This window comes from Carcharodon carcharias, chromosome 15 (genome assembly GCF_017639515.1).
Source record: "Carcharodon carcharias isolate sCarCar2 chromosome 15, sCarCar2.pri, whole genome shotgun sequence".
Classification (NCBI taxonomy): domain Eukaryota; kingdom Metazoa; phylum Chordata; class Chondrichthyes; order Lamniformes; family Lamnidae; genus Carcharodon; species Carcharodon carcharias.
Window position 1 is genome coordinate 125,757,914 of NC_054481.1, and position 24,825 is coordinate 125,782,738.

The 24,825-nt window shown below is 45.7% G+C and overlaps 2 protein-coding genes across 2 annotated transcripts in view; one reads left to right on the forward strand and one right to left on the reverse strand.

The window, feature by feature from the left end:
• ca6 (carbonic anhydrase VI) overlaps window positions 1-1,811 on the forward strand; it is a 38,164-nt gene extending 36,353 nt beyond the window's left edge. Inside the window, exon 8 of the mRNA XM_041207070.1 lies at window positions 1,055-1,811. Within this exon, the coding sequence (XP_041063004.1) occupies window positions 1,055-1,671 (617 nt within the window). The 3' untranslated portion in view covers window positions 1,672-1,811. The remainder of the gene's footprint in view (window positions 1-1,054) is intronic.
• A 5,221-nt stretch (window positions 1,812-7,032) lies between these two features.
• Window positions 7,033-24,825, reverse strand: part of slc2a1a (solute carrier family 2 member 1a) — a 45,695-nt gene continuing 27,902 nt past the window's right edge. Inside the window, exons 10-12 of the mRNA XM_041207013.1 lie at window positions 19,706-19,781; window positions 11,413-11,540; window positions 7,033-7,257 (exon numbers count right to left, since the gene is read on the reverse strand). Of these exons, the coding sequence (XP_041062947.1) occupies window positions 7,033-7,257; window positions 11,413-11,540; window positions 19,706-19,781 (429 nt within the window). The remainder of the gene's footprint in view (window positions 7,258-11,412; window positions 11,541-19,705; window positions 19,782-24,825) is intronic.

Consider the following 24,825-nt stretch of genomic DNA (forward strand, 5'->3'; position numbering starts at 1 on the left):
CTACATGTGACTCCAGACCCATAGCAATGTGGTTGACTCGTAACTGCCCTCTGAAATGGCGAAGCAAGCCACTCAGTTCAAGGGCAATTAGGGATGTGCAATATGCCAGTTAAGCCCACATCTCATGAAAGAATAAAGGAAAAAAAATGGATGAAATGGATGATAGTGATCCAGCTGCCTCTGATACATCGCTTCTATTTTTAAAAAATTTCTGTTGACACCTATGGGAGTGAAAATGGGGAGAGTGTCCAATGGCAGCTGATGTGATATTGCCCACTCACAATATCACCTAAAGTCAAAATAAGCCAGGAGGAGACTTGATTTCAACATAGCATGCAAAGAGGAGGATGAGAATGTAGGTGAGTGGGATACATGTTCAACCTCAATGCCTGGCTGGTGGCTCTGGCAAGGTGGGCCACATGTCCTTTGTAGAAGGCTCCTGACATTTGATCCTTTGAAATGAATGGGATAAAAATCAGTCTGGTTCTGTGAAGGGCCAAAGATCTGTCCCACCGGATTACCAGCCAGGGGATGAGTCTGAAAATCTACCCCGGCATGTTTGAGGTTTAGGAGGAGCAGAGATCTGTGAGCATCTGTGGAGAGAGAAACAGAGTTAATGTTCCGAATCCAGTGTGGCTCTTCTTTGGAACTCCCTCGCCTCTTCTTTGCAATCCTGAAGAAGAGTCATATTGGACTCAATGTTAACTTTGTTTGTCTTGCCACAGATGTTGCTAGGTCTGCTGAGTTTTTCCCAGTGCTTTTTATTTTTAATTCATATTTCAGCATTAATTAGTTGTAAACCGGTAGGTTTATTCTAATGGAGAAAGCAGAAGTCAAAGTAGCACAATTTGGAGTATTTTTCTGAAGTTGAGTTCTGCTCTGTAGTTAATTGATTTGATATTGGTACAAGAAGTGCGAGAGGCTGAAAGTGCTCCATTCCCAGTATTTCTCATCACAAGAAGCAAAAATTAATATAACAGAGAATGAAGATGATTTTAGAAGTTAGAGTGAGCAAAAATGGCCAATGATCTTTATTTTTCAATTGATTTCAAAGGCAGTGAATTGTCTTCGCACCCCACTTTCCACTTCTCCGAGGAAAGCCTTTTGAGTTACGTTGAGATCCAAACTCTTCGCAGTATGAACCTCAGTTCCTTTACCATCTGCATGCGGATCAGAACAAGGGATTTCCAGCCGAGAATTCTTCTGTCATATGCAACGGAGGATAGTGACAATGAACTAACTATCTCTGTGGGTGTCGACTGGGGGTTATGGATTGGAGGGCACTTTGTGAACATGCCTTTGCATTTCAGTCCGAATGAATGGGTGCACTACTGTGTGACGTGGCGATCTCAGTCGGGAGCTGCAGAAGTGTGGAATAACGGGCTGTCTGGAGAGGTGAATTATATTAAGAAATGGTACGTTATTAAAACAGGTGGAACCCTGCTGCTGGGAAAAGACCAAGATGGAATTGAGGACGTGCTATCCGATGCTTTTATTGGTGACATTACTGCTGTTAACATGTGGGATTATGTCCTTAGCCCCTCAGAAATTCGAAATTTAATGGAATGCAGATACAGGTGGAGAAAGGGAAATGTTATAGGTTGGGGGAAGAGTTCTGCAGCACTGTTTGGTGGAGTGAAACTTGAAGAGGACAACAGTTGTTTGGGGTAATTTATCTGAGGCGAAAGCTTTGCTGTGCGCTAACTGGGGGAGGCCAGGGAAATGTTAACCAATGCACCTTCAACGCGAGCACCTTGGCTTGGGAAAGCACACAAAGCTTTATTTTCACAGACTGCTTTTCAGAATCACCAGTAAGCGTTTGTAGGAGTCACAAAAAGCGAAGAATTGGGAACATGGGATGTAATGACCTCCATCTATAGGAGTGGACCAGGAATTTAAAGTGCACAACTGGAACCTTGTTGAGAAGCTTTCTTGTACTGTAGAACGATGAAGTCATTAATTGGAAAAGGACCTACCTAAGCCCAGAGAATCTAGTAAACAGGATAGCAAAGACCATGGCTTAAGACTCTCAAGTTCAGGGCTGTAGTTTAGGATTAACCAGTTCAAACTGCATAGCCTACTAGCATAAGGCATTGATAAGCTATCCATTGTTTGTCCAGCTGGGACAAGCTGGGCAAACCACTAGGTTATTGGTTTGGATAATTATCTGGAGACAAGTGAATCCAAACCCTGGTGAATGTGCCACTCTAAAAGATTCCAGTAGCTAGTCAGGCTGGCTGGACGATGGACAATGATGGTCTGGAATAATGTGGGCCTTGCTGTTCATTAATCACAAGATTGAGTACATGTAAATAAAGCATTGAAGGCGAATGTGTCATTATTGGGGTGAAGATGTTTCTTTTCCTGCAGGCTTGCTTCTTTCTTCTGCTTGGACCGTGTGTCAATTTGGGTTACAAGTGTCCCGGAATAGATGCCACGATGGACCAGGAGCTGCCTCACTTCCATCGGGTGCAGTGGTTCTGCCAGCTGTTCTAACAACATGTTCAGATGGAAAAGGTCCATGTGTTCGACTGCTCCATCAAATCGCCATAGCAACAAAAAACTAAATGCAACAAATAAACTTCAAATGTCAGGGGTTGATTGTTATAACTGATTGAGTGCAAACTTTTTAAATTCTGCATCTTCATACCAAAAGAACGATGCCCAGAAACACAAGTCCAGATTATTGACATTACACCTTCACAACGAGCCTCGAGGTAGAGATTCAGGTGCACCCAAAGGTGGATGTGTGACAGGGAAGGGGGGAGTGCACAGGCTAGGGTGTCTGCCCCCAATGATGGGAGCCTAATGCACCCCAAATATTGGGCCTTCAGCTTTAGTTTCAATTAGCCAGCAAGGCATGAAGAGTCGCCTGGTGAAAGTTAACGAGGATTGGGAATTGCCAGTGGCAACGCTAAATGGGGGCTGGGGAGGGGAGGGGTGATTGCATGGTGGGGAGATAGGAAGTCCAGGGGAGGAGGCGGGTAGAGGAAGTGCTGGTGATAAAGGAGTGGAGGACGAGCAGGAGCCCGCTTTCTTTAAATCGGGGCGGGGAACCCCTGGCCTGGGGGCCAGATCCGGCCCGTTGCACTTTTTCGTCCGGCCCACGGGGAGATTTCGAAATCTGGCCCTGGCGCGCTGCACCCTGGGCCAGCCACTGCTATATCCTGATGCCTGAGCCTCAGCTGCACTCACCAGAGGCCCAGGCTGTGGAGAGAGAGCAAGGCCTGAGATACAGGAGAAAGAGCGCAGGGCAGGGACGGGGAGCTGTCGGCTGCCTTTCGGGTGGCGAAGTGTGAGTAACCCTGGGTGGGAGAGAAAGGGAGCAGGACACCCAGCTCCATTGGCAGCTCACCCCGGCCTCTCCCACCCAGCTCCACTGGTGTCCCAGAACAGGGGCGCAGCCCCCGCAGACTGAGGAAGAGGACCAGGCCCAGGTGCAGCCTTGGACTGGGAGTTGGCCAGTGCCTTGGGTTGTTGATTCGCTGCCCTGGGCTGGATTGTTGGGGGGGTGAGACCAAGTGGGAAAGGAGAGACAGACAGACACACAGACAAAGTGGGAGCGAGAGTGAGAACGTGAATGGAAAGCAATTTCTGGAGTGCTGTGATTGAGGCAGAGAAGCTGTGCTACTCATTAAGGAAAAGCAAACTCAGCCATCACGTTAAAGCAGTGGGTGAGTTGAATGTTTCTGTATTCTCTATTAAAAAATAAATTAATTAAATTGGTTCTTATGTGTATTTGGCCCGTGACTGATTTTTTTCTACATGTGAGTGGCCCTTGATAAGAAAAAGGTTCCTCATCCCTGCTTTAAATGTTGGGATTGGGAGAAGCACTTGTCCATTGGTTGTTCATAACGGGCAGAGTACAGACTGTACTCAGCCAGCCCATACTTGCAAATCCTAAAGTACAACATTTCAAATGTGATTCAATGATTGGGTAGCATTTGCTGAACAATCCTCAGTGCGCTAAAAGCTACACTAACAACCAATTTAAGATGATCAGTTGAGCTTGTAACTTGGCTCATTTATGCTTGCTAGAAGCAACATACAGGAACCCGTTCTCTGTAAGCAAAAGGGGTATGTTCAAGCCTTTGTTGAGACTTTTTTTGAATTACACCTGTGAAGTTATTGTTGAAACGCCGTCTCAGGATGAGATTGAGCTTAATGATGCCGAATTTAGAGGGGAAAGTGGAAAGGAGTCAAGGAAGCCAGAAAACTAGACACGACTGGCATAGTCGTGAAAGGAAATTTACTGTGGGAGAGCCGGTATATGTGAAAAATTTTGGGGAAGGACCAAAGTGGTTACCAGGTGAAATAAGTGCGGTGACTGGACCTCTATCTTACCATGTGGAGGTGGAAAGCCAGATCATCCATAAACATATGGACCATTTAAGGGTTAGAGAGACAAATCATCACGATTTGGTTCCACCAGTGATCATGACCGGGTCTGTGTTTCCTGTTGAGGATACTCAACTCAGGACTGACATGTCTGATGTTCCTGTAAGAGTTGAGAATACAGATCTGCAAGTGTCCACCAAAGCACCTGATGTTCAGGCAACTCCAGAAAAGGAGGTTCCTGACAAAGAATCTGAAGTTGTGGAGCTGTGAAGTTCCATGCGTACCAGGAAACCACCTGACAGACTGAACTTGTAAATTCCTTATCCAGTGTAAATATTATGTTGACTTGAAAAATATGTGCTTGTAAATATAATGTGTATAACCGAGTTAAAGGGAGGGGAATGCAGTGATTATGGCTTTATTTAGTGTAATGTACCTTTAAGAATAATACTTGTTAAGGAAAGGCCACATGATCTGTAGTAACCAATAGGAGAGTAGTGCAGGCTACCTCAGCAGTCAGTGCAGAGATAGAGTTGGAGTTGAAAGCACGCTTGTAGTTGCTGCTGAGTATATTGTAAATAAACTTAATGTTTCCACTGAAGAAGTGTCTGCAGATCAACTCTATCATTAATAGCATAACTCGGCCACCCTACAACAAACATGCCTCTCTTTTCCGCTATATTCAAGTTCTATACTATCAAGCGATTGTAAGTTTAGAAGAATGAGAGGCTATCTTATTGAAACTTAGAAGATCCTGTGGGGCTAGATAGGGTAGATACTGAGAGGATTTGACTCCTCGTGGGGGAATATAGAATTAGGGGGCACAGTTTAGAAATAAGGGATGTGCCATTTAAGGCTGAGAGGAGAAATTTCTTCTCTCAGATAATTGTTAGTCTTTGGAATTCTCTTCCCCAGTGAGCATTGGAGGCTGGGTCATTGAATAGATTGAAGACTGAGTTAGACAGATTTTTGATCAACAAGGGAGTCAAGGATTAAGGGACAGGTAGAAAAGTGGAGATAAGGCCACAATCAGATCAGCTATGATCTTATTGATCAGGCTCAAAGGACCAAAAGACCTACTCCTGCTCCTATTATGTTCTTACGTTCTTGTAACAGTAAAATAATTCCAAGTCAGGATGGTGCAAGACTTGGAGGGGAACTTGCAAATGTGGGCAGCTGCTACATTTTGAATATAATAAAAGGGTCATTACCTTGTGGAAACTTTATATGGAGGCAGGGAAAAAGCTAAGCTTACAATTACTATTTAACATTATTTCTAAAGTTAATATAGGCTAACTTCTGCAAATGAGTTCACAGAGAATCTTTACGCTGTGTTCATGGTTTTGTGCAAACATTAGGAAGTTGACTTGTTAAAGGCCAGGCAACAATTGTTTTTTTTCCCAGTTTGTGACCTTTCTGATTACAAATTTCATGTAAAGTTGTCTGCTTAAAGCTCAAAGTAAGATCAAAAGGTAATGTCATAATCTAATACAACTGATGATTACTGCTTGTTTAGAATATCATTGAATAAGTAGAAATTCAGCAGTTTCTAATCACCCTTATGCAATGGTTGCTTAATGGAACCAGGGACAGATGGGGGAGGTGTTCAAACAAGCAGATCCAGGAGAAGATTGGCTAAACTTGAGGAGTGGGCCTTCCTGCTCCAGGGAGGGTTGCAGGGGTGAAAATGAATCATTCATGGACCGTCGCTGTCAGAGAAAGGAGCCAGTCATAGACTGTCGCAATCAGAGAAGGGAGCCAATCATGGACTGTCACTATCAGAGAAAGGAGCCAGTCATGGGCTGTTGCTATCAGAGAAAGGAGCCAATCATGGACTGTCGCTATCAGAGAAAGGAGCCAGTCATGGACTGTCACTATCAGAGAAAGGAGCCAATCATGGACTGTTACTATCAGAGAAAGGAACCATTCAGAAAGTGTGTATATGGCAGGGTGAGAAGTAGAGGCCTATTTAAGTGTTTGTTAAGCTCGAGGCCATCGCTACAGCCGGAGAAGGAAGAGGGAGAGCCTGGTCAGCTACCTGAACAGAGAGCAGACAAGGATGGATTGACCACCCAATCCTGTCTGTTTCTCAGGGAAACCAAGCAACTAAAGCACAGGGCGAGAAGCAAAATATCCCAAGGTACTTTGAGTAGTTGTTTGTTTCTTGCACTCTTGCTGGAACGATTATTTATGATCTTCTACTTCAATTCGTTATGAGAACGTACCTCTATCAGCATCATATTTAGTTTCTCATATCATTGACCAAACACAGAACAACAGCAGTGCAATCTGAACAGAAAAAAATCGATTAAAATATTGCTGTGTGACGGATAGCACCTTACATTTATATATAGCACCTTTAATGTACTAAAACATCCCAAGGCAGTTCGCAAGAGCATAGCCAGACAATATATTGACACTGAGCCAAAGAAGGAGGCATTAGGGCAAGTACCAAAAAATTGGTCAAAGAGGTAGGTTTTAAAGAACATTGTTCAGGATGCGGGAGAGATGGAAATATTTAGGGAGGGAAGTTTACTGATTCATCTGCCTGTTATAATAACTGATCTATTTACTTAAAATGGCTTAGCACCTTTGTTACAATGATGGACGAAGGAATTTGATAGAGATATGCCAATGTCCTTGTTACTAATACTGCACCTCACAGTTTTAACTCAAAGGGCATCATGGATTTGATTAGAGTTTTGTGCTCTTCACTGTGACACATTCTCCTGCCCCCTTGTCACTCAGTTCCAGGCGCTCCAATTCCAGTTTGATTTCAGATTTGTTCCTCTTTGCCAGCATCTGGCTGATTTCCAGGAATGTTTTGTTTTTTGTTTCGGGAATGACGATGAAGATGTAAACAAAGGTTGCGAGGCAGATGACCCCAAAAATGATGAAACTATATTCACCGAGCCCTTTCTGAAAGGAGAATTTTTTTGTAAGTCAAATATGTGAGGATGAGAAGCATATACAAACTAATACATATACTGTACTAAGTTCCCAATTTTCATTCCTATGCATTGATAATCTAATTGAACATCAATGCAATGAACAGAAGGCACCGTCAACTGCACTTCCCAAATATGCAACCTCTACCACCTAGAAGAACAAGAGGAGCAGATGCATGGGAACACCAGCACCTGCAAGTCCCCCTCCAAGCCACTCACCATCCTGACTTGGAAATATATCACCAGTCGTTCACCAGGTCAACATCCCTACTAAACAGCACTGTGGGTGCATCCGCACCATGGCTCAAGAAGACAGCTCACCAACACCTTCTCAAGGGCAATTATGGATGGGCAATAAATTCCGACCTTGCCAGCAATCCTCTGTTCTCATGAAGGTATAATAAATAAATAGATGCCTATTTACAATGATCATGCGGGAACAACTCATTGCAAATATACGTTTCAAAGAAGCCCTAAGTAGATACTTTATTTGAAAAAAAGCATAATTAACATTTTGGTACATCCTGGCCTCATTAAAACAAAAGACTTTTGCATAAAAACATAAGAAATAGGGAGCGGTTATAGATGGAAGCACCTAAATACAGAACAGGTAAAAACGTAGAGAGAAATTCCAGCTACACATAACAATAAAGGAAGATCGCCTCTGGTTGTTATGTCTTAGTGACACTGGAAATCTTCCCATTATGATTCCAATGTTTGTTCCTTCAGATGAATTTGTAAAAGCACTCAGAAGGAACACATTCATGATTTTGCCAGAAAGCAATTGGACAACATCTGTATTATGTCTCACTTCCTTAGGAAATCTTCCCCCATTTTGCCATAACATTAAAAGCATGAAAAGACTGAGAGGGAAAGACCATTTGGCTGATGAGAGCGTGAGCCATTAGCTTGTGATATCATTCCCACTTCTGAGTTAGAAGGCGAAGGGTTTGAGCCCCGCTCCAGACAGTCAAGCAAGTGGAGACTGGAGTACTGGTTTCAAAATACTGAATGGGCATCCAACGGGATAGTCACCTCCGGATGGAATGGCCACAAGCTCAGTGGTAGTACTGCCAACTCCAGGGTAGGATGTGAGCCCCTCACCACACAGTCTTGGTCAATGGAGGCCAGCGCATCATCTCTGAATACTGGGTCCACTGGGTTCAGATATCCCTCCCATTGTAAAGGTTAACGGGTTCTTGACTAAGATACAGTTCACCTAGAAAGTAAAAACTGTGAGGAAGGCATTGCAAAACTATCTCTGCTACTCTCTATTAGCAAGTGGCCTGAAAATCCATCAGAAATAGGAGTAGGCCTTTCAGCCCCTCGAGTGTGCTCTGCCATTCAATGGGATCATAGCTGATCTGACTGTAGCCTCAACTGCACTTCCCTCCCTGTCCCCATAACATTTGACTCCCTTGTGCATCAATATTCTGCTTAACTCAGCTTTGAATATATATAGTTTTAACAAGACTACCCTATTTTCATACTCCATCCCCCTTGCAATAAAGGCCAGCATTCTATTTACTTTCCTAATCACTTGCAGTGCCTACATGCTAACCTTTTATGATTCATATGCAGGGACACCCAGATCTTTCTATATTCTGCCGTCTCTTTCCATTTACATAACATTCTGCTTTTCTATTCTTCCTACCAAAGTGGATAACCTCACTGGCCTAAAGTTTCCCATTTTCTGTCTCTCTCATTTCTTAAATTGAGGTGTTATATTTGCGCTTTCCCAATCTGCTAGAACCTTACCAGAATCTACAGAATTTTGATTAGATTATAACCAATGCATCCACTGCCTCTGCAGCCATTTCTTTTAAGACCCTAGAATGCAAGCCATTGTGTTCAGGAGACTTGTCAGCCTTTAATCCCATTGGTTTTCCTAGTACTTTTTCTTGAGTGAGAATGATTTTTCTTAATTCATTCGTGGGATGTGGGCTTCGCTGGCTGGGCCCGCATTTATTGCCCATCCCTAGTTGCCCCTGAGAAGGTGGTGGTGAGCTGCCTTCTTGAACCGCTGCCGTCCATGTGGTGTAGGTACACCCACAGTGCTGTTAGGGAGGGAGTTCCAGGATTGTGACCCAGCGACAGTGAAGGAACGGCCGATATATTTCCAAGTCAGGATGGTGAGTGGCTTGGAGGGGAACTTCCAGGTGGTGGTGTTCCCATTTATCTACTGCCCTTGTCCTTCTAGATGGTAGCAGTCGTGGGTTTGGAAGGTGCAGTCTAAGGAGCCTCGGTGAATCCCTGCAACATATCTTGCAGCTGGTACACACTGCTGCTACTGTGCGTCAATGGTGGAGGGAGCGAATGTCTGTGGATGTGGTGCCAATCAAGTGGGCTGCTTTGCCCTGCACGGTGTCAAGCTTCTTGAGTGTTGTGGGAGCTGCACTCATCCAGGCAAGTAGGGAGTGTTCTGTTACACTCCTGACTTGTGCCTTGTAGATGGTGGACAGGCTTTGGGGAGTCAGGAGGTGATTGTTTTAAGTTCTTACCTCTCTTTTGCCCCTTGATTTTCTGCTATTCTTGGGATAGTTTTTGTGTCTTTACTGTGAAGACAGATACAAAGTACTTGTTCAAAGTGTTTGCAATTCCCTTGTTTCCCATCATTAATTCCCTAGTCTCATCCTCTAAGGGACTAATGTTTACTTTAGCCATTCTCTTCCTTTTTATTAACTTTTAGAAGCTCTTATTGTTAGTTTACTCCCATATCCTAGCTTTTCCCTCTTTTTTTAGTCATCTATTTTAGCCAACTCTGCCTTCATACTTTTGTAATTTGCCTTTTTTAAGTTTAACACACTAGTTTCCTATCCAAGTTTCTCACCCTCAAATTGAATGTGAAATTCCATCGTGTTATGAATAGTCTTCCCTAGAGGATCCTTTAATGTGAGATTGTTGATTAATCCCATCTTACTACACATTACCAGGTCTAAAATACCACTGTTGGTCTGGCAAATCTGTAAAGAGAGAAACAGAGCTAATATTTCAAGTCAAATATTACTCTTTCTCAGAACTCAGGGTTCCAAAGAAGAGTCGTATTTGACTCAAAACTTTAACTCTTTCTCGGTCTAGAGATGCTGCTAGACCTGCTGAGTTTTCCCAGAACTTTCTGTTTTTGTTCCAGATCTCCAGCATCTGCAGTATTTTGCTTTTATTTTACTAAAATACCCTGTTCCCTGCTTGGTTCCAGAATCTACTATTCTGAGAAACTGTCCCGAATACACTTTATGTACTTGACCTTAAGGATACCTTTGCCAATTTGATTTGTCCAGTCTATATGAAGTGTAAAATTGCCCATGATTATTGAAGTACCTTTCTTCCAAGCCCCCAATGTTTCTTGATTTATACTCTGTCCTACAGTGTAGCTACTGTTAGGAGGCCTTCCACTAGTGATTTATTTCCCTTGCTATTTGTTATCTCCACCCAAACTGATTCTACAACTTGATCTATTGAGCCAAGATAATTTCTCACTATGGTATTGATCTCATCCTTTATTAACAGAGCTACTTTGCTTCCTTTTCCTTTATTCCAATTCTTCCTAAATGTCAAATACTATTGAATACTCAGTCCCTCATATTGGCCTCATTGTAATGATGTTGCTGCAATGGCTATTGTGTCACTTCTATTTATTTCTATTTGAGCCATCAATTCATCTTGTTACATATTTTGCGTGGATTCAGGTAAAGAGCCTTTAATTTTGTCTTTTTACCATTTTTCCCAATCTGTCCCTACTTGCTGATGCATTTTTATGTTTGTATGCTCTGTCCCATATGTAAGGTTTAAGTTCAGACCAGATAGGCAGTTGAGGCTCAAGTTGATCTAATCGAATGGTAGAACAGGCTTGAGGACTTAAATGACCTACGCCTGTTTCTATGTTCCTACCCCATTCAGACATGACTCAACCAAATACGCTATTGGCCCACTCCAAAACTCAGAAGACCAAATTTTACAATATCAGGGTGATTTTCCCTCCCACCTATATCAGCCGTCCTTGTGACATTCCCAAGTGAGATCTTACAATTTTATAGTCTGGTTCAAGATACCCAAATTCACGGCACAGGTTGCAAATGATTGGGATTAACTTTTAAACCCCCAATAAGTGAAGCTTATTCTAAGATACCTCTAGAAATGGGAAAACAAGGCCCACGGTGAAGTTGGACAACCAGTGAGCCGATCCCGCCACCATGAAGGCAGCCGGCCTGGAAGACTGACGAAACATCTCCGTTGTTATCACATATGGAATGGGGCCTTGTATTGAGAAAAGAAAGAAAGAGTGCAGTTAGTCACAATGTCAGATGGTTGGCAAAGTTCTTTCAAAATTAATCTAATCTCCATCTCATTCAGAAGGAAGAGTGTTTATCCACGTTTGAATGTCCTTTCTTCAACCTGACCTGTTTGTGCTGATGTGTTTTCTCTCTGACCAGCTAAAAAAATGGGGAGAGGTTGTCCGAGTGTCCCCCCTTTCTCCTTGCAGCAAAAGGTCGTGTTTTCAATTTGTATCTCTGCCATGCAGCCAAGTTGCTGTCAAGAGCTTACATTGTGTAGAATCATGGATGCACACCCTAGTTCTGATGTGTGAAGCACAATGTCACCAAGCTATCATTAAGAAAATGGGGTCTGTTTTTTCCTCCCTTCATTAGAATTATTGGACGGAGGAAAATCATCCCCAATGTTTCCAGGTTGACGTGATAGGACTTTCGGGTGGGCTGAGGAGCGTATATATTGTGATGTACAAGTTGTGTGCAAGAGGTTGGGTGTCTTCATTGTCAATGTTTGAATGTATGGCATGAGTTTGCACTTCTGCAGAATTTTTCACTACCTCAGGGTGTTCCAAAGCTCTTACAGGAACAAAGGAGCAGGAGTGGGCCATTCAGCCCATCGAGCCTGCTCCACCATTCAATACGATCATGGCTGATCATCCACTTCAATGCCTTTTACCACACTATCCCTTTATGTCACTGGCATATAGAAATCTGTCAATCTCTGTTTTATACATACTCAATGATTGAGCTTCCACAGGCTTCCGGGGCACAGAATTCCAAAGATTCACAACCCTCCGAGTAAAACAAAAATTCTCCTCATCTCAGTCCTCTGGTTCTAGACTCCCCAATCAGGGGAAACATCTTCCCTGCATCTACTCTGTCTATTCCTTTAAGTATTTTGTACGTTTCAATGAGATCACCTCTCATTCTTGGAAACTCTAGAGAATACAGGCCCAGTTTCCCCAATCTCTCTTCATAAGACAATCCCGCCATCCCGGGAACAAGTCTGGTGAACCTTTGCTGCACTCCCTCTATGGCAATAATATCCTTCCTAAGGCAAGGGGACCAAAACTGCACACAGTACTCCAGGTGCAGGCTAACCAAGGTTCTATACAATTGAAGCAAGACTTCAGTACTCCTGTACTCAAATCCTCTTGCGACGAAGGCTAACATACCATTAGCCTTTCCAATTGCTTTCTGCACCTGCATGTTAGCTTTCAGTGACTTATTGACAAGGACACCCAGGTCCCTTTATACATCTACACTCTCTAATTTCTCACCATTTAATAAATATTCTGCAGATCTATTCCTCCTACCAACCTCACATTTTTCCACATTATATTCCATCTGCTACGTTCTTGCCCACTCACCAAGTGTGTCCAAATCCTCTTGAAGCCACTTTGCATCTTCCTCACAGCACACATTCCTACCTACTTTGTGTCATCAGCAAACTTAGAAATATTATATTTGGTCCCCATATCCAAATTATGGATTTTTATATTGTGAACAGCTGGGGCCCAAGTACAGACCCTTGTGATACACATTAGCTACAGCCTGCCAATGCAGGAGTGACCAGTTTATTCCTACTCTCTGTTTTCTGCCTGTTAGCCAATCCCTAATCCATGTATATTATCTCCTATCCCATGTGCTTTAGTTTTGCTAATCAGCCTCCTGTGGGGGATTTTATCAAAAGCTTTTTGAAAATCCAAGTACACTACGTCCACTGACTCCCCTCCATCAGCTCTGTTATTAACATCCTCAAAAAACTCCATCAGCTTCGTCAAACATGATTTCCATGTTGACTATGCCCAATCAGATTATTATGATCCATGTCCATTTATCCCAGCCTTTATAATAGATTCTAGCATGTTCCATAATACTGATGTAAGGCTGACAGGTGTGTAGTTCCCTGTTTCTCTCTCCCTCCCTTCTTAAATAGTGGAGTGGCATTTGCTACCTTCCAATCTGCAGGAAGCATTCCAGAATTTATAGAATTTTGGAAGATGATCACCCATGCAGCTATTATCTCCATAGCTACCTTTTCCAACACTCGGGGATGTAAAATATCAGGTCCTGGGGACTGTTCAATATTTTTGAGGTGTCATGTAGGCTACCACTTATGTTTAGATTTTTAACAGAAGAAGCAACTCAATAACCAAAATGCTACTGCTCTAGACTCTTGAGAAGGCCCCAGGTACAAATCTAAACCTTGATGGATATTCACACTTTTACTTCTGCTAATCTCAGTTGTGTTGTCTTGTAAATTAAACCCTAACCTCTGGAATTCCCTCCCTAAACCTCTCTTCCTCCCCTCCTTTTTTAAGATGCTCTTTAAAACCTACCTCTTTCTTTTGGTCATTTGTCCTGATACCTCCTTATGTGGCTGAGTATCAAATTTCATTTGATAACACTCCTGTGAAGCACCTTGGGATACTTCACTGTGCTCAAGGCGCTATATAAACACAAATTGCCATAATTGAGTCAAGGTCTGGAGACGAACCCATTCGTCTCTTTTGGTTCCATTGCCAGTGTTTATTGGGGCCAACTTCCTCTTTTATTTATAGATGGCATTAATTATTTCCCCTACTCTGTCCATCTTCCCAAGCTATACACTAGCTCTGGCCAAAAGGGCAATCAAATGGCCACTCCCAGGCCTCTGCCAATGCCACTCAATTACTGATCCTGTGCCCTTAGACTTCATGGCACAGCAAGTTCAAGCAATAACACTGCCTTTGGGCTGGTTGCACATTCCTGGGGGGGAATTGGCAATGGGGGGGTGGGGGGGGAGCAGGAAACAGCTGGAGTGAATATGAAAACAAAACAAATAAATTACTGTCTGAGACGAGCAAAGAAAGGCCTTGAAGAAAGTCCTGGTTCTGAATTGCTTCCAGGAGTGAATCCTTTTGATGATTAATGAGTAAACGTTTTGGCCCCAAGTCAGTGAGAGATTCTCTAGACTCAAGTTCCTTTCAGTCTGCACTTGAAGTTGCTCAGCAAGTACCTGCTGATCTCCTGACTCCTCGCTCCTCAGGATTTATACATGCTGCTTGCACTCTCGTGACTGATGCCTTCAGCCCAGTCACATGGGCCACTGAGAACTCAGCATAATTTTCAGATCTATGCAGCAACTTTAGCTTTCCCGAAGTGCTTTGCAGTCAAATTGTAAATAGGATTGTGCACACAGATTGATGTTCACTAGATAAATATAATGAAGGTGATCTTTTGTCCCACTTTATTTCATCCATCCAAAAGGTCCTCCAGTTCACCCACGGTGGCATTCCAACTGTTTCTTTAATAACTCCGGAGGTTTAGCCTTTCCTACCCGATGAAAATGTTCTCTCCATGTGTTGATCACGGATTGACCTGTTTTGAGTGAGGCTGGAGCCTTGGGCCATTAAATAATGTCACCGGGTCTTTGATGTTCACCTGGAAAAGTGGATATGGCCTCAGTTTAATGCTCCACCTGAAAAACAGCTTCTCCAACATCCCAATTTGGAATTGTCAGCCTAGATTCCATTGGCAAGTGCTGCTGAGGCTTGAATTTATGACTCAGAAGATGAGGTGCTATCTGGAAAAGGAGTATTTTTAAAGATACAGGGAGCAGGCTGCGAAATATCATTGGCCTAGTTGGCTCAAGTTGAAGAAAAGACTGGTACAGACTTAAAAACCGAGAATCATTAGAGAGAGATTTATTGCTCAGGAGGCCATTCAGCCCATCGTGTCTATGCTGGCCAAAAAAGAGCTACTCAGTCTGATCCCCCCCCACCCCTCTGACTTTAGGTCCAAAGCACTTGAGGTTACAACATGTCATGTGCATATTCATGGGCTTGTTAATTGTGATGAGGGTTTCTGCCTCTACCACTCTTTCAGCCAAATGTCCTATTTGCTATTGTGATATTCTACAATTCTACTTGTACTTCTAACTTAGAATACTGCATTCACTGCTCACAATGCTGTCTGCTTGACACAGGAGACCACATGCAGCTTGGGGGGGAATCGCTTTACTGAACGCCTCCCTTCAGTCCGCAAGGGTGTCCCTGATCTTCCTGTCAGTTGCCAGTTTAATTCACCACCCCATTCCCACTCTGACCTCTACGTCTTCAACCTCCTGTGCTGTTCCAATGAAACTCAAAACAAGCTCGAATAACTGCACCCCACCCTTAGGCTTTTCAGCCTTCCGGCCTTAACGTTGAGTTTAAGAACTTTAGATTTCCAATTTGGACGTTATGGGCAAAATTTTTAGCTCGGCGGTTGGGCGCGCACCTGACCCACTCGAGCGTAAAATGACGCGTGTTGACGTTGGGCGAGTGACACGGGAAATGACAGTGTGCCCACCGGCAATTAAAAGGCCTGTTTACGGCATTAAAGTATCAGTCGACTGGCAATTTTCGCTGCCCGTCCAACCTTACCGTGGAAAATTCTTCCACGCCCTGGAGGCAGCTCTGTACGCCGGGGAGGTTCTCAAGTGCGCGCCTGCGCGCTTGAACGAAATTCACGCTCGGCCCGCACTCCCACGCCTCCCCCACCCCCAACCGTACAGGCAGCGCTGAGCGCTGCTGCTCGCGTTTCACACTGGGTGGGCCTTGATTGGCCTTCCGGGGCCTGATTGTGGGCGACGGTCTGCTTCCTGACTGTCCCCCTGCCGAGCCCACCCGACGTGGGCTAAATTCTGCCCAGCGTAACCATGTACACCTCCTCTGGATCCACCGTATGTCTGTATTCTCCCCATTATCCTCCCCACCCGCCCCCCCCACCACCCCCCCCCAACCATTTTGCCTTGCACAATCAGTCGTTTCGTCATTCAATCTCTCCCACGCTCCACTTAACCACCCTAACACGCCGCCTTTAGCTCTGGAAGAAGAGTCACACGGGACTCCACAGAGGCTGCCAGACCTGCTGAGCTTTTCCAGCGTTTTTCCGTTTTTATTTCCGATTTCCAGCATCCGCAGTATCTGACATGTAGCCCAGCACCTTTGTTTCTGTCTCCACAGACGCTGCCTGACTTGCTGAGTGTTTTCAAGTGCTTTCTGTTTTTATTTCTATGATTCATTGTCTGGCTGCGGCTCTGTTTTCCAGCCACAGGTCCCAATGTTCCCTTCACATAGAATCAGACTTCTGAAGGGTACTTCACATGTGAACAATGTGATGCTGTATTTGGATAATGAGTCAACCACAGAACGCACAAGTGGGAAGCTCATGTCCAGTCAGGCCCCTGGTTTATAAATACTGTTCGCTAGCCTTGAGGTTTCTATTTACAGAGTGTGATCGCAAAGCAATATAAATACTTTCATTATATAAAAGATGCAGTCGCCAGATGCATTTTTTAAGCTTTAGTGTGGGGATCCAATTTAACACAATTGTCCCACACAATTCTACACTATGGTGTCATAGTTTTGCCTCTGGACCAGAAGGGTATGTATGAATTTGAGGCCTACGCTGGGGTTTAAGGGCACAACAGGCTGGATTTAACGGCACTAGCAGTGGCCCTACCCCACCAGCTGAGAAGATGGTAGCAGTTCCACTGTGGCCGTTCCCGGAAACTCAGATGCAATCAGGCAGTTAACTGCCTGTCGTCGGTACTCCACACTATTCGAGAGTGGAGACCCTGTCTCCAAGAGCTGCCGGCCAATCAAGTGGGCTGCTTTGTCCCGGATGCTGTCGAGCTTCTTGAGTGTTGTGGGAGCTGCATCCATCCAGGCAAGTGGGGAGTATTCCATCACACTCCTGACTTGTGCCTTGTAGGTGGTGGACAGGCTTTGGGAAGACAGGAGGTGGGTTACTTGTTGTAGGATTCCTAGCTTCTAACCTGCTCTTGTAGCCACAGTATTTATATGGCTAGTCCAGTTCAGTTTCTGGTCAATGGTAACACCTAGGATGTTGATAGTGGGGGATTCAGTGATGGTAATGCCATTGACCATCAAGGGGCGATGGTTAGATTCTCTCTTATTGAAGATGGTCATTCCCTGGCGCTTGTGTGGCGTGAATGTTACTTGCCACTTGTCAGCCCAAGCCTAGATATTGTCCAGGTCTTGCTGCATTGGGATATGGATTGTTTCAGTATCTTAGGAGTCGTGAATAGTGCTGAACGTTGTGCAATCATCAGCGAACATCCTCACTTCTGACCTTATGATGGAAGAAAGGTCACTGATGAAGCAGCTGAAGATGGTTGGGCCGAGGACACTACCCTGAGGAACTCCTGAAGTGATGTCCTGGAGCTGAGATGACTGACCTCCAACAACCACAACATCTTGCTTTGTGTTGGGTATGACTCCAAGGAGTGGAGAGTTTTACGCCTGATTCCCAATGACTCCAGTTTTGCTAGGGCTCTTTGATGCCACACTTGGTCAAATGTGGCCTTGATGTCAAGGGCAGTCACCTCACCTCATCTTGGGAGTTCAGCTCTTTTGTCCATGTTTGAACAAAGGGTGTAATGAGGTCAGGAGTAATGAGTGGCCTATACATGGCGTATGGACCCTACCATTGAATAGAAGGGTGATGAGGTCCTTAAGTGTTCCTTATTGACCACTTAAGGGTCTCAGTTGGGTAGGGTTGGGAAGGCCAACCTCGACCTTCCTCTCCCCTGACTTAATTAGGAGGGAATCGAAGCACCCTGTGCCTTACATATAATTATACGGCGCTCCCCACTTCCCAGCTCACCCCCGAGGAGGATGGGCATTAGATTCCGCCCAATCACTGCGGTACTGAGGGAATGCCACGTTGTTGGAGATATTAGCACTGAAAGTCTGCCATCTTGTTCTCCCATTGAAATCGTGGCTGGGCAGTACTTCTACCCACTGCCCCAGGGGCCGACTCAAACTGCAAGAACGAAGGGCATTTTCTCCCCGTAGGGCGGGCTGGTCGGAAGCGGGTGTGGGCGGAGCCAATCGCCGCCCGTGATTGGCTGTGTGCCGCCATTTTAATTGGCCCACCCAGGGTGACGCACGGCCGGTAGCGCTCAGTGCTCCCTGTGCGGGTGGGGTGGGGGGGGCGGGGAGGAGGGAGAGTCGGGGCCGGCAACACTTTCTCGCTTGTGCGTGAAAGAATGCAGAAATCTCCCTGAGGCACGGAGCTGCCTCAGGGAGATTAACTTCAGTTTTAAATACGGGAAAAAAATTTTAAAATAAAATTATTCAGACGTGCCTCCTCATGTGACACTGGGACCAGTTTATGAATTTTCATAAAATGTCTTATTTAATTAATAAACCCTTCATGAAACCTCATCCCGCCCGTGGATGAGGTTCCATGAAAAATGCGAAGGCCGCCTGGGCTCTTCTCCTGCTCCATCAACCTTAATGTTGGATGTGCAGCCCTGACAATTGCTTTAATTAGTTTATCAATGGTCTTAACAGGCCTTTGACAGTTTGGCGGGCACGCAGCTGACTCCGATGTGTCCCTGCCGTTCGAAAGTTTGGAATGACGCGCGGTGATGTTGGGATGCACGCCCAATGTCACCGAGCGTCATTTTGCGCGTCTGTGTGCGGGACCCACCCTAGGTCCAAATCTTATTTCCACCCCCCCCCGCCAAACAAACGTATGTCCGAAGAAATACGGGATCGCTGTCTTTAGGATGAAACTTTAAACTCCCACCCTACCTGTCCAGGTGGTGCAACCCAAAAAAAAAGAGGAGGGAATTCTCCTGGGGTCATAGCCTGCATTCTACCCTCTCTCAAAAACAGGTTTTGGCGATCGTTAACTGGCTGTTTTTAGGAGTTTCAGAATGGCAGCTATCTAGCAGCAGAGACTGTGATTCCTTTTCGATTAATTGATGGGATTGAGTACATGGGAATGTCCTGAGGCGTGAGAAGGCACTGGATAAATGCAAGTTCTGCTGATGGCACTGCAATGATGTATTTCTCTGTGAAACTTGATGCCACATCACTTTTAGGGTCGCTGCTCTTCCATGTACAGAGGCAGATCGGCCTAATTTATTTGCAAAATGCAACTTAAAATTCAACCATACCAAATCAAATTCAACATGACAGTAGATAAAGCACACTGATGTGGGATAAACTCACCAGAATATGCAATTGCAGACAAATTGTAATGAGGCTGAAGTGATTATTCTGCTTCTGGAACTGCAGCAGATCTTCATGAAAAGGAGACTGTCAAATATTAAAGTAAGTAAATGAGTGAATAGCTTGTTGTACTTACTGGGTCCTATTGCATGTCCAATAACATAAACGATTACGCAGGTTATGCTTAGATAAGGCATCCAGTCAACTTTATCCTGAGGAGAAAAAAATATTTGTCTTTTTAATGAGTTTTAACCTCTTTCTTCACTTTTAATGCATTCTAATTGCATCCTTGCCATCAAATTGTTTAATCTAACATAGCTGAACATAGGACTTTTGAGCAAGAGTAGGAAATTCAGCCCTTCGAGCTTGATCCACAAACTATCATTAAATGATGGGAGGGCTGATGAAACATTAAATTGAGGCCGTCTCAGTTGGACATAAAAAATCCCACATTACGATTCTGAAGTGGAACAGGGAGTTATCCCCAGTGTTCTGGTCAATGTTTATCACTTACTTATCGTCACAAAACAAATTATCTGGGTCATTATCCCATTGCTGTTTGTGGGAGCTTGCAGTGCACAAATTGGCTGCTGCATTTGCTGCAAGACAACAGTGACTGCATTTCAAAAGTAGTTCATTGGCTGTCAAGTGCCATGGGACATCCTGAGGATGTGAAAAGTGCTATATAAATGCAAGTCTGACTTCCTTTCTTGTAGCAATAATGCCAGAGGTATTGGTTCTCGATGAGGTGACCCTGGCATGAGGTAATGTTTTGTTTATATGTCTACTGGTGTGGAAATGAACACCAATTTTCCATGCCTTGTTCCAACGCTGCTTCAGCTAGGCTGCTAAAGATCTGCTTTCACCTCAAGCCAGGACTGCCACCTCCATCCCTGATGTCTGAAATGACCTCTTACTTTGAAGCCAAAGTCTACTCAATGCATGTGCAACATTGTTTACAGCCACTCACGTCCAGCATTACATACTGGTGTACCCTGCACCAAGAGAAAAGGTGAAGCATACTCAGGCTATTGCGACACAAACAAAATTTATATAATTTTCACACCCAAAACAAATTAACATTACCATCTCTGGTGTTCATTTCCACACCAATAGACATATAAACAAAACATTACAGAACAGGAGGTCAGCCGTGAACAGTCCCTCTTGTGTTCATGGAGCCTCAACCTTACGTTTGTGAAGTGTCCTCCCATCACTGGCACAGGCATTGGAGGCAGCTGCTAACTCTGCTGTCTTGTTGGCCTTGATGACCTTGGCAGCTGTCGTCTGACCCGTGGAGCCTGTGCTGGCCCCACCTGGGAGGGAGCTGCCAGTGTCATGGCTGTCATCTCCCCAGTCATCGCAGCCTCACCCGATGTCACGGTCACTGGCAGAGGGGCGGAGGAGCTGCTGCCGTCATCCGGAGCGCCCTGATAGGAGCCCGCAGAGGCAACAGGCAGCTCGTGCGCCAACATGAGGTCACTCTGGACCTCCCTGTTCGCCATTGATGGACGGGCACCTAGCTGGGATACTGGGTGCCTCATCCATCTCCCATACTGGCACTGACCACCTGAGGTGAGTGCCTGTATGAGGGCTTGCATGTCTGAGTGCCCCAGGAACATCTGATTCTGTTCCTGGAGTTGCCTCTCCATGAGAGTCGCCACTCTCTCCATGGAGGAGGCAGTGCACTCGGCCATGAGGGTCAACGCAGTGCTTGGCATGGATTCCTCCATAACGGAGACCATGGCACACAAACCCTCATGGGTCTCCTCCAGATCCTCCCACACATCTCGCTGGACACCCAGCATCTGCTGCCTGATGGACAACTCCAGAGGCCCATCATCAGCCTTCGATTGAACATCATCCTAGTCCCCAGCAGTCCTCCAACTGCTGGCGTCCTGGGCACTCTCTGCCTCCACCTACACCTCAAGCGAGTGTGAAGTGCCCTCACCGCTGTGCTCTGACATTCTAGCTAAAGATCTAAAGCCCACCAAGGTGCTGGTATCTGCGCTACTGCCTGGTTCAGAGAGTGGGTCTGACACAGGTGCATCTGAAGCCCGGTGGTCCTCTGGCATCAGGGGTGGCTCTTCAGGGTCCTGCGATTGAGTGGCCGCTGGCGAATCTAAGGGAGAACAACAACTATTATTAGTTAAAGTCATCATACTGTCACTGTGTATGCCAGGCACCCTGGTGAGACATTGGAAATCTGCACCATGGTGCCATCATCTTTCAATGGTCAATGGGGACTCCATTTTTGAGGTTCCCATCAATGAAGAGACTAGACAAGAATGTTTGCACCATCTGAAACTCTCACCTCTGTGCACTGCACTCTCACCTTTGTCTGACACCCCAGCCTCTCTGCGACTGGTTGACCAAGGTGTGTGGCGCCTCTCCAGCTCCAAGGCCTCCTGCTCAAACCTGATCAATAGTAGGAGGTTTGGGGGGCCTCCAACTGTCCGTGACCTCTCAATGTGGTCATGGATCGTCTTCTCCTGAAAGAACAGAGGAGCATTGATTGTTCCACCCTCTACCTGCAGGGCCATTGAAGCCAACCTCACCGAGATCTGAGTCGTGGCCCTCGAGCCGCAAGGCACTCAGTCCAAGCAGCCAGGGCTCACCCGCTTGGCCAACTCTGGCGTCATTGACAGTTGGCGCTCAGACTCTAACATCCCTGAGCTCCACAGGGGGAACAGCCAGACCTTAACACTTCAACACATTGATTCATGCCAACATGGTACTCACCCTTGCTGAGTGCAGCAGGTCGTTCAACCTTTTGTGGCTCTGCGCCCATGGCTGCTGACCTGGGCTACCACCTGCTCCCAGGCTTTTTCTCGTCTGGTGCGGTGACTTTTTCCTTCCATCTCTTGGGGGCAAGGATATCCCTCCTGGCTGCCACCTCCCTCCAAGAGCACCGCGAGGCACTCCTCTGGAAACCGGGGGTGGGGGGCAAGTGCCCACCCAATCTGCCCTCCCGCCTGGCATCTCCAGCCACTGTTAAGACCATAGCTTCACTCTGCAGAGCACAGAGTATATGATTCTTCCCTGGCAGCCTTCAAGGAGCTGCCTGTGCCGTCCTCAAACTGCCCATTGGGTCACCATTGGACCTGGTATCCAACAGGCCTCCACCCCCTCCCTCGCCCTCACCCGGCCCTTCCCGACCATTGGCAAGACGTGTTTCACACTGGGCGGGCCTTATCTGGCCAGCCAGCGTGAGATCACAGTCGTGGGTGGGTCACGGTCGAGGGCCTGTTTCCCAACCAATCCCAGACCCACCGATCACGAGCGTCCACCAAGGATAAAGCTCAGGCCCCCGTCTACAACAAATCTCATTGACGATGGCCTCTCTGGGTATGGGTAAATGGCCTCCTCTGTGCCATTTATCATGTTTTCTCATCTGCACCCGGAGTCACACAATTGCTGAGAGCAGGAAATGACAAAATGCAGATCGGATTGATAAGGCACTGGAACCCAATCGGATCACCCGACTCAAGGTCTTCCCTCAAATGCCGAGGGACCAGGGTCAGAAAGGGATATAAAACCACTGCCCACAAGGACATTGTTGCTGCAGCCAGGGAGTGTGACTTGTCAGACACGGAAAGTCGTGTGGAAGAATTCGTTCAGCAGACTGACCATGTGGGTCTAACTAAGCAACTGGTGTTGTGACTATCTACTATTGCTAAGTAAGTTGATAAAGGTTTTCCACCTAAAGTGGAAATTGTATCCAAAGTTTGTTTCATGTCGTTGATACTTTTTACAGGGTCCGGACCTTAGTGGGAAGTGAGACCCCCTGTTTAAGAGTCTTACACCCTCTTTCTTCCTACCCACCTGTAGCCTTAACCCAGCCTGGCCCTTTCCCTTCCCTGCCCAAACTCTCCTTACCCAAGACCCCAGACTTACCCATCTCCGAGAATCCATTGGCTTTCTTCCTCTTCTTCTTGCCATTGCAGCAGTGCTTACCAACACGCTCTTGGCACTGCCGGGGCTGATGGAGCTGCCGGCCAATCAGATTGTCTGGCAGCTCCCAAGAGTGGGACCTCCCCCTCAGTAAGTCCCACTCGGCTCTGGTTTGACCTGCCTGCAGTGCACTATGGCTGCAGTGTGGGCCGGCGCGGAGCGCGTTAGCTCCATGTTGACTTTGCTTCTGGTGGAGGAAACGGGGAGGGCTGAGTAATCCACGCCCCCACCCCCCCCCACTGCCCCCATCCCCCGGTAATATTCAACTCAATGACATGGTGAAAAGGGAAGGCAAACATATTGAGGAGTACACTGGAAAAGTCATCCATTCAACCCCTTGAGCCTGTTCTTCTGTTCAGTTAAATCATGGCTGATCTGTACCTTAACCCTATCTAGCTACTTTGTGTAGTGACTAGAGCAATTCTTCTCCTCTTTCCATGTCTTATATCTTTGACCATCTGTTCCATAGTCTGATATCCTGGCCAGAGACATGACTGATGAAGAATTATGGATTTGTTGGACCACATAACCACTCAGGTACCTTCAGAGACACAGTGTAAACTGCTGACAGGAAGTATGCTCTATAGAGGTATGCAGATAAAAAAAAATCCAGTTATTATGTGTGAAGACTCATATATACTTACCATGGAGTCATTTGATATTACCATAACCATTGTCAACTCAGACAAAACCTTAATTAGACCCAATTAATCAATTGGATATCTCTAGCGGGGTGGGGGGCAATGGAATTCCCACCCTTAGGAGCTGCCAGGCAATCTGATTAGCCAAGGGTGGTTTGGGGGTACCAATGTGTCCTGTGGCCAATGGAGTGGATTTCTTGAAATGTGTACTGGAGAACTTTTAGGTCAATATGTAGAGGGTCCAACAAGGGACGGTGCAGTGCTGGACCTAATTCTGGGGAATGAAGCCGAACAGGTGGCTGAGGTGGTGGTGGGGGAGCATTTTAGCAATAGCGACCACAACATGGTACAGTTTAAGTTTGTTATGGACAAAGAAATCGACAAGTTGCAAAAAAATGTTTTGGATTGGGGTAGAGTGGATTTTAGTAAAATAAGGCAGGATCTGGCCAAGGTAGACTGGGAACAGTTACTTGTGGGGAAATCTACAGAGGAACAGTGGAGGGGTGTTCAAAAAGGAAATGGGGAGGGTTCAGGCTCAACATGTTCCCTCTAGGGTGATAGGAAGGAGTAACAAGCTCAGAGAACCATGGATGACCAGAGATATTCAGGTTGTGATGAGAAGGAAAAGAGAGGCTTTTAGCAGGTACAAGGGAAGCAAATC